This window comes from Mercurialis annua, linkage group LG8, assembly GCF_937616625.2.
Source record: "Mercurialis annua linkage group LG8, ddMerAnnu1.2, whole genome shotgun sequence".
In the NCBI taxonomy this organism is placed as follows: Eukaryota; Viridiplantae; Streptophyta; class Magnoliopsida; order Malpighiales; family Euphorbiaceae; genus Mercurialis; species Mercurialis annua.
Window position 1 is genome coordinate 37,982,657 of NC_065577.1, and position 10,495 is coordinate 37,993,151.

At 31.7% G+C, this 10,495-nt stretch overlaps 1 protein-coding gene across 1 annotated transcript; it reads left to right on the top strand.

Moving 5' to 3' along the window:
* Nucleotides 1-1,759: 1,759 nt before the first annotated feature.
* Nucleotides 1,760-9,920, top strand: LOC126662028 (uncharacterized). Its single transcript, XM_050355915.1, has 3 exons — nt 1,760-3,710; nt 8,139-8,260; nt 9,861-9,920. The coding sequence occupies exons 1-3, from the start codon at nt 1,760-1,762 to the stop codon at nt 9,918-9,920; spliced, it is 2,133 nt and encodes a 710-aa protein (XP_050211872.1).
* Nucleotides 9,921-10,495: the final 575 nt, after the last annotated feature.

Genomic DNA, 10,495 nt, shown 5'->3' on the forward strand with positions numbered 1-10,495 from the left:
TTTTATTCAGAGCATGGTCAGTAAATACAACCTCTCTTTTTATGGTTTACTGGAAACTAAGAAGGATTCAGTTGACACTTTTCTTGTCCGCAAGCTATGGCCGAATTTAGACTTTGATTTTGCTTGGGTTCCATCGGCTGGTGCTGCAGGCGGTCTTCTTATTATTTGGAATACGGTTTTAATTCACAACACTAAGGTTGTTTCTGGCCCCCGTTGGATTTGCATGGATTTTATATTTAATTCTTTGCCCATTCGTCATATTCTTGTATACGCAAGTAACTTAGCTTCTGAAAGATTGTCTCTCTGGAATGAGTTGTTGCCTTTATCGATTTACCCAGGTATGGTTTTTCTAAGCGGAGATTTTAATGATGTTCTATCTCCTGCTGAACGTTTTAACTGCATGGATTTCACGCCTTCTATGATAGCTCTTCGTGACTTCCTAAACGAGGTTGAACTTGTGGACCTTCCGCTGCAAGGCCGATCTTTTACTTGGCAAAATTCGTTCTCAAAATCTAGGATTGATAGATGCTGCTCTTCTTTATCAGCTGTCAATGTCTGGAGATCTAGTTCTTTATCCGCTTTGCCAAGAGGGTTATCTGACCATGTCCCTATTTTATTCCAATCAAATGTAAAATTTGATTGGGGCCCAAAGCCATTCCGTTCGATTGATTCATGGTGGGAACATTCTGAGTTTAGCAGCTTTGTTAACAGCTCTTGGGATTCTCTTGGTATAACAACAAATCCCTTACCTCTTGTTCGAAAGCTTAAGCTTCTTCGGGGTATGATTACAACCTGGAATGCAAATGTGTTTGGGGATCAAAATAAGAAGAAATCTGAGCTCTCTGCAGAGGTGGCGCATCTAGACTTGATTGTCGATTCAAGAAGTCTTTCAGTTGTAGAATTGGAGCGTTTAGCTGATATAAAATCTCAGCTTTGGATGGTTGAGAAACGTGTTGAAAACTTGTGGTTACAGAAGTCTAGACTGAATTGGGCTATGCAAGGAGATAGAAACACGAAGTTCTACCACTCTACAGCTTCAATGCACTACCGTAACAATCAGATTATGGCTATTACGGTTGGAGATGTAACCTATACTGAACCAGACGATATTCGGTTGCAGATAAGGGCTTATTATTCGGCTTTATATTCAAAGAAGCATGAGGTTTTTATGGATTACAATGGTTTTGATTTTAAATCCTTAACTTCAGATCAAGCTGCGAGTTTAATTTGTCCCTTTCAGGAATCTGAAATTTTTTCAGCGCTAAATTCTTGTAGTGATTCGAAAGCTCCTGGTCCAGACGGCTTTAATTATTTATTCTATAAACGAGCTTGGCATTTTATCAAAAGGGATATTATAGAGTTTTTCAACTCTTTTCATAGTTCGAACTTGTTGCCTGCAGGTTTGAATTCTTCGTTTATGGTCTTAATCCCAAAAGTTCATGGGTCGTCGTATATACATGATTATCGCCCTATCAGCTTAGTAAATGGAATTTATAAGCTGCTATCAAAATGTCTTTCTGCTAGACTTGCCCCTCTTCTTCCCTTTGTGATTTCAGATCATCAGCATGCATTTATTAAGGGTAGGAGTATTATGGATTGTTCAATGATTGCTAATGAATTAATCCATTTTGCGAGGAAGAAGAAAGACAAACTTCTTGTTCTGAAGATTGATTTTCATAAAGCTTTTGATTCTCTAGACTGGAGTTACTTATTGAGTGTTATGAGATCTATGTCTTTTCCAGACAAGTAGATCGCATGGATGTCTAACTGCTTATCATCAGCTTTTACCTCTGTGCTTGTGAATGGGAATCCAATTGAGCCTTTTGTTCTTAAAAGAGGTGTTAGGCAAGGAGATCCGATTTCGCCCTATCTCTTTGTTTTGGCGGCAGAGGGGCTGAAAAGTATCCTACAAAAAGCTAAGGAAAAGGGGCTGATTAACGGATTTGCTTTTTCTGATGACCACGACCCTATATCTGTTCTTCAATTTGCAGATGATACGGTCTTATTTCTGCCTTATGATCTTCAACAACTTCGCAATTTGACTCGGATACTGCGCTGCTTTGAATTAATCTCAGGTTTAAAAATCAATTTTCATAAAAGTTCGCTGCTTGGAATTAATGTCTCGGAATCAGAGTTGAGCTTAGCCTCGAGGGTAGTGGGCTGTCGTGTTGAGAAATTTCCTATCAGATATTTGGGATTACCATTAGCTGTTTGTAGGACTCCTGTTTCGACTTGGAATCACGTTATACAGCGCTTCAAATCTAAACTGTCCCTTTGGAAAGGAAATTTGTTATCTCCGGCGGGTCGTTTAGTCCTTCTGAAGTCGGTCCTTTATAGTCTTCCAATCTATTTCATGTCAATTATTGGAATGCCTGTTTGTGTTCAAAATCAGATAGAGACTTATATGCAAAAATTTCTATGGAAAGGTGATAGCTCTTCAACTAGAGTTCTGTGTAGAATTTCTTGGAATATTGTCTGCAAAGACTTCGAAGTTGGAGGTTTGGGTGTTTGTAATCTGCGAATTAGAAATCAAAGTTTGCTTTTAAAGTGGTTATGGAAGTTGCGTACGTCAAACAGAGATTCTTTATGGTTTAGTGTGATTTCAGCTTGTTCTTCTTTAACAAACTGGAATTCTCTTCTTCATGGTGATACGATGCAGTTGTCGTTTATTTGGAAGGGTATTAGACGGCTCTGTTGTCTTGATGAGAAAGTTTGGGATCTCTTTATTAGTAATTTGAGATTTAATATTGGGAATGGAGAATCAATTTCTCTTTGGCATGATAATTGGTCTGGGATTGGAACTGCAGCAAGTCTTTATCCCCGTTTATATAATCTTTCCAATATTAAGCAAGCAACTATCAGCTCAGTCTTGGCGGGAGGTTGGAGATGGCGTAGAAGATTACGGTTGGGCGAGAACGATCAGTTTTCTGAGTTGCAACTTCTGCTCCAGCAGGTCTGTAACGGGTTTACTGCAGGTAATGATTGTGAAGATGTGTTGGTTTGGAAGCCTAATAGTCATGGGTTTACAGCTGCAAGTATGGCTTCAATAATCAGGTTAGCTGCTGCGGAGACTGACAATTTAAACCAGCAGACTGTGACGGCAGGTCGGAGAAGTTCAGCAGCTGCGTCTGTTCGGCAGATTTTGACAGATACTCGGGGCATAACAGCAGCTACAGGGAGCATTGATGATGATCAGCAGGTATCAACAGTAGTTCAAGGAATTCGAGTTGCTGCAGGTTCGACTAAAATAAAATCCTCAGCTGCAACTTTCAAATTAATTTGGAAGTGCGAGGCTCCTCCGAGAGTGATTTTCTTTATGTGGACGGCATTGCATTATAGTACTCCAACGCTTTCTTTTCTTGCTTCGCGAAAGATCATTTTGGATAGCAACATGGGCTGTGATATTTGTGGTGAAGTTGAAACTCAAAATCATATTTTCTTGCATCGCATTTTTGCCAGAAAAATTTGGTATGAACTTCTCCACTTGATGGGTATATCTTGGGTAATGCCTTCTTCCTTTGAGGATTTCTTTTTACAGTGGATTGCTATAGTTCCTAATAGAGGTGTTTCGAAGCTTTGGACAACTATATGGATTATATTCGTTTGGGAAATTTGGAAGTGTCGAAATTTGAGAGTTTTTCAGCATAAGGATTCATCAACAATGGATGTGATCTTCAAAAGTTTTAATAGTGCAGCTTTTTATTATAAATGTAAATATTTTTGTTTACACCGGTTTAGACTTGTATAGAAATCCCGATTCAATCTTTTTGTAGCTCTCTCCTTCTCTCTCAAAGTCGTAACCTTAATGGCGTAAGCTTTGAGTAGTGTTGGTTTGCCACTTCTTGTGGCGTTTTAATAAAGCATATATTCATCAAAAAAAAAAAGAATTTCATTCCACAAAAGTTGATTAAATAAATCTTTTTTAATAATTAAAAAGGGGAAGTCTCCTGGAAAATTGAATCCATAGTCTAACATATTGTTATCCAACATTTGTAGCGTTTGAAATATAGCCTATTAATTAAGTTAAATAAATCTATTGGTGAAATAAATTGATAGGTCATGTTATGGTATGCTATATTATGTTATTTTATTTTTATTATTGAATGAATTATTAGTATTTATTGTTGTTGCAACTTCTAACAAAGACGCAATATATAAATTTTTGTACAAAATAACAAACGTATAAAATTTAAGTTGTATATAATTCTTTAATTTATTTTATCTTTATGTAAATAATTAGGTATAATATCCGATTTTATCTAGTTTTAATTTTATTGACGTTCAATTATTACTTAAATAATTAAATATTATATATATATCTTAATTAATTATACTATTGAAAGAAAAAAGAACAAAAGTTATTAAAAAACTATAAAATTAATATTGCATCAATAAAGATAAGTGCGGTTTCATTTGGTAAATAAATTAAAAATGTGAAATAAATTAAATATTTAATTTTTATTTATGTGTCTATAAATCTAAAATAGATGAGGTATTTTTCTTTTTCCAGCCGTATGCATGATTTTAGCTTTTTGTTATTTTAATTTTACCCATTTTCTCTCTTTACTACTTCTGGCGTACTACTTCTGGCGTACGCATAATTATTAAAACTAAGGAATTATAATTTTGAATAAAGAGCTATTCATTTTCATTTTATTATTTTAAATTAAATAATTCACTTGCAACTATTTTAATCAAGTTATTTTTTTAATGTTGAACTGTAGCAGAATCAAAAACAATTGAGCATAGGCTCAATATATAATATATGAATAATAAATAATTTAAGATACTTATATACATGCTAATACAATAAAAATTTCTTTAACCCTTCAACTTATAATAATAATAAAAAAGTTTACATTCATAATATTTGATAAAAAAAATATCCACATTTTGTCAATATTCAATCACTTATTAATAGACTTTTTCTATGCAAAATTTAAAAAATTAAAATCATATCCAAAATTAAAAAAATGAAATAAATTTTTATTAATTTTTTATAACTGCAAAGTATAAAAATCATTATCTTTAATAAAATATTAGAAATTTTATTAAAATAAAGGAAAGCTATTAACTGCACATAAGAAGTTGAATCCATGATTTTCTAGGGAAATCACACACACACACACAAATATATATATATATATATATATAATCATCTATTTGCTCCGCGCGGGGGGCGGGGGGGATACTTTAAACTCTATTCATGGGACGCTTTTAGGGCGTCGACCACCTCTAGCAAGAAGCTTTGCCCCTCCATAAATGGAGAAGGGGCAAAATTGTTTTTGTCAGAAAAGATGAATGGATTTTAACACAAAATTTATTCCAACACTTTAAATATTATAAGAATAATAATTTTAATTCTTAAAGTAAACTTTTAATTTATTAATTTTTTAAATTAAAAATGTAATCATATAAGTCACCAATTTAACGGAATTGAATCGTAAAAGAATTACGATATAATTAGTTTAAAAAAATAATTTTTTATTTAAAACTGGACCAAATTACTTTTTATTTAGCTAAACAAAGTACAAAAGTTAGATGAATGACAATGCCATTTGACCTAAAAAAAATAAATTCCAAATCATTTGGTCATATATTTAAAATTTTGATCCCCTTAATAAAAGTTTTAGCTCCACCATTGTTCATGACGTGATTGGCGAATAAAACCAATTAAATAATATTTCACACTAAATAATCCATTGCGTATAAAAAAACAAATATTATTATTTAATAATAAAATAAATAAAATTGATTTTACTTATAAATTACATGATGATGGATATAGTTTATTTGATAAGTTTTCTAAAAAATATATAGTCAGTTACCAGAGTCAGAAAAAATACACCACAATGATACAGAAATCTTCGTTTTTCCTAATTAAATAACTTGATTAAATGTTGACCTTTCAAATTATCAAAGGCTGGAACAAAATGATATAAAGAACAAATTATTCCACAGAATCATCATTATTTTGACGACGTAGAAATAATTAAAATTTATTAATTGTGATATATATATTATTATATATGTTTTACTCAATTTTTTTATACATTTGAGACTCAATGAACCGTGAATTATACAACAAAAGTAAACTGTTCTTTTACAATCATCATAAAATAATGCATTATTACATAAAAATATGAATGTGATTATATAGAAATTTGAACTAACAACTTCGACAAATTCTTGCAAAGTGTGAATACAAATTAGAGCAATTTCTGATTGATGTTTTTATCATATTTTTAGAAGAAATTACATCATCGGTATCTGATTTTTTTATATGTCTATATTTTCATATTGGTGTTTGAATTTTCTATTTTTATATTGATATTTCAATTTCTAAAAGAAATACTAAACGGGTGTCTTAGCCATTTTTCGGATAACGGTATACCAAAAACAAAAATAATTCCGTTTTTATTAAATTTATACGTCATAATAGTAAAATATGACATTTATATACGTAATGATATATTTATTTATATGAAAATAAAAAATCAAAATATATATTAGTAAATTGGCTTAAATGCATAAAAAATCACGAACTTTCGCGTGTTTTTGGTATTTAACACGAACTTTTAATTTTGGCATAAAAATACACGAACTATCTGATTTTTGCAATAATAACACGAACATCATTTTGGGCATAAAACGACACCGTTTCTCCCCTAAAACGGCACCGTTTTTGCCTTAAGACGACATCGTTTTTTGAAAAAAATACAAACTTGGTCTTATATGCAAAAATTTGATAGTTCATGTATTTCTACGCCAAAATTAAAAGTTCGTGTTAAATACCAAAAACACGTAAAAGTTGGTGATTTTTTGTGCATTTAAGCCTAATAAATTTAAATATTATTTTTGACTTTATTATTGATCCGTTGATAGAAAAATAACTAATAAAAATTCATTTAATACACTTTTATAAGTTAAAAAAACTTATCCAAAAGAAATAAAATTTGAAATACTCAAATAACATATTTTGAAAAGTTGAGACACCGCCAATGTAATTTATCTTACTTTTAATCATTATTTATCAGTCAAAGAATCAAAAATTAAGGATCTGCTTCTGTTCATATTTATGTAGTTTAAAGATTCTTGACTTGGTCTGTAGCAAAAAAGATCACATGTTAATTTATTAATTACATAACTTTCTTTTAATCTATAGCACATTGGTATTATATAACTTAGAAGATGTTAAGAAATGCTGATTAAATCTTTTTGGAAAAAAGAAAGATGCTGATTAAATTAAAATAGCTAGCTTAATAATAATGTTACATTGATTTATGAGCTGTATATAATATTTCATATCTAAATATAAATATTGTTATCGGTAGAAAAAAGGGTTATTTATACTCGTAAGATTTGACTACAGGATCAAGTAAGTCTTTAAATCCGTAAAAATTTAGTTATGCCCCTAACGTGTCAAAAAGTGAACAGCCAGACCCAATTTTGACGTATAAATGAGATGTTAAGAGCCTAATTGTTAAAATCATGAGGCCTGGTTATTCACTTTTTAAGATTTTAGAGATATCTTTAAACTTTTTTCGGACGTTAAGGACTTATTTGATTATGAAGTCAAATTTTAAGAACATAAATAACTCTTTTTATATGTTTAATATCAAGTTATCTTTTATTCAAGTAATGATATAGTGTTATGGTAATTTTCTCAAAAAAAAAAGGCTAATCACCTCAAAAACTACCGACCTTTCATTTTTTTTTCAATAACACCCTGACCTTGCAATTTCGTCAATTGCACCCTATTTTGTGTTTTTATGTTTCAATAGCACCCTAAAGTATTAAATTGAACTCTTTTTGTTTGGATAAAGTTCAAAACAAATTCTTCATATTTTTAAAAAACTCTAAATGTGAAATGATGTTTTAAATTATACATATAAACCCTCTTCTCTATAACAAAAAATATATAAATAAATAAATTAAATAAAAAATCACCGCCTCCTTCGGACCTGTCGCCGCTTTCCGTCACCCCGTCCGTTTAAATTCCGTCACCGGTCTTCCATGGAAGACGAGCACCGGTCTTCCATGGAAGACCAAATCTGCTGGTCTTCCCGGGGAAGACCAGATCTGCTGATCTTCCCCATGGAAGACCAGATCTGCTGATCTTCCCCATGGAAGACCAGCAGATCTGCAGGTCTTCCATGGGAAAGACCAGCTCGTCTTCCCCATGGAAGACGAGCAGATCTCGTCTTCCATGGGGAAAACGGCTGGTCTTCCCCATGGAAGACCAGCAACAGATTCGCTGGTCTTCCATGGGGAAGACCAGCTCGTCTTCCCCATGGAAGACGAACAAATCTCATCTTCCATGGGGAAGACGAGATCGTCTTCCCTCATCTTCCATGGGGAAGACGATCTGGTCTTCCCCAAGGAAGACCAGATCTGCTGGTCTTCCATTGAAGACCAGCAGATCTGGTCTTCCATGGAAGACGAGCTGGTCGTCTTCCATGGAAGACGACCAGCTCGTCTCCGGTAGAGACCGGAGAGCGGTGGGTGGCGGCCGGCGGGGATGGCGGATTTCGTTTTAAATATTTATTTATTAAATAATTAATTATATATGTATTTAATTAATTTTTTTTATTTAGGATTTATTTGAAAGTTTTTTAAGTTAAGGAACTTATTAGAATTTGTCCAAGTGAAAAAAGGTATAAAATGACCCTTAAATTTGTTTGTTTTATAAAATGTAATCCTTATAATAGTAAAATCATCTATTTTTTTTAAATTAGGGTGCTATTGAAACGTAAAAATACGAAATAGGGTGCAATTGACGAAATTGCAAGGTCAGGGTGTTATTGAAAAAAAAATGAAAGGTCAGTAGTTTTTAAGGTGATTAGCCAAAAAAAAATGGTGAAATTAGTTACTGGACTATTGAATACATAGTGATCATTCTACGTTATATTATCTTTTTTAAAAAGAAGTAACCGTGAAAAGAAAAAAAATGTCTAAAAGCTATATTTATTGACTAAAAATAAATTTAAATTATTTACTTTTCAGTATTTTTCAGAAAATTATAATTTTTTAATTTGGTTTATTTTATATATTTCATTAAAAATGCAACTTTTCTTTAACTAAAAAAGATGGCTCCCTAGTATAATTAAGGTAAGTCCTAGTTAGTAAGTAGAGTAGAGTTAAAGACAATAATTTAAATTTAATTATTTTCTTTAATATTGTAAATAAAAAATAAAAATACAATTTCTCAATAAATAAATAAATTAATTAAGCAGCATTAATTTAAAAATAATAATTTTTTTCAGAAAGTGTATTTTTGAAAAGTATACAATTGGGAATCTAAGACTTTATGATAGTGGGTTGGGTGACTGAAGTCAGTCTAAGTGTTGGAAGACCCAGTAGTCAGTAGACGGGACCGGGTAAATTCCATGGATAAGACTCTCACTTATTATGATACTGCTAAAAGTATCTCCAATCCAACTTTGAAATAAAATGTGCTTATATTATCTAGAATAAATCAACTTTAATTTAACTAAATAAATCACAGTTGTTAATTTTTTTATTCTAAAAATAGAATATTTATATCTCTGCAAACAAAAAAAATTTAATTTTTAATTTTATTAATTACTTGTTTACTCATTAAAATTAATATATAATTACATAACATAATTGATGGAGTCTGCCTTCTGAACCGGTGAGTAAGACCTGCAAAACAAGGTAAAAGCTAACCGGACGGTGGTTGTCCGATTAACTCTCCGATGCTAAAGTCAGTTTAGAGTTTTGAGCAGCTTTTAGAGTATGTGAATGTAATTGTGATTTTAGGCATATCTCGTGCTCCTTTTATAGTAGCTGAATATACCTTGTAGAGTCGTAATAGGTAAGTGAATCCTACTTTGTAGGGATCTGGCTACATTGTAGGGATTCACCCTGATTTGTCGAGCTCTACCTTAGGAAGATAAGACTATTTAGGAAGACGCTCCCAAATAGGACTCTTATCAGAATAAGGCAGATCTTATCCTTCCATATTCGGTGTTTGTGTCCGAATAGGAAAATACTTCCAGACTTGGCGATCTACCCGAATCCTGGATTAACGCGCTTTAGGCGGATCCTATGGGATTCGGTCTTTGTTGGCATATTACCGAATCTCAAGGGATTCGGTATCTCCTTCATATATTCAGACCTTCGTGGGGAGTCCGGTATCACCCGAGAGTGGATCTCATGTGACTCGGCTCCACTATATTTATTGTAGGATTCGGTATCCATCAATAATAAACTAAAATTTTCAAATATTATAATTTAATAAATTTATATTTTATTACTACATTTATATATAATTAATAATAAAATTAAATAATTAAAATTACATATATTATAAAGTAATAATATTAAACGGTAAATAACCAATAATATTTTAATAGTTAAGACAAATAAAACTATCTTAATATGACTAATAATAATAATTATAATAATTTAAATTAAATCAACAATAATATTTTAATTTTCATGAGAATCTCTTCAACCTTCAGTGACATTA

Excerpts from the sequence above, each read along its gene's own strand:
- LOC126662028 (XM_050355915.1), top strand. The coding sequence starts at position 1,760 with ATGTCTAACTGCTTATCATCAGCTTTTACCTCTGTGCTTGTGAATGGG. Across the intron at positions 3,711-8,138 it reads TGCAGCTTTTTATTATAAAT|CAGATCTGCAGGTCTTCCAT; the intron begins GTAAATATTTTT and ends ATGGAAGACCAG. Across the intron at positions 8,261-9,860 it reads GACCAGCAACAGATTCGCTG|GGATCTGGCTACATTGTAGG; the intron begins GTCTTCCATGGG and ends CCTACTTTGTAG.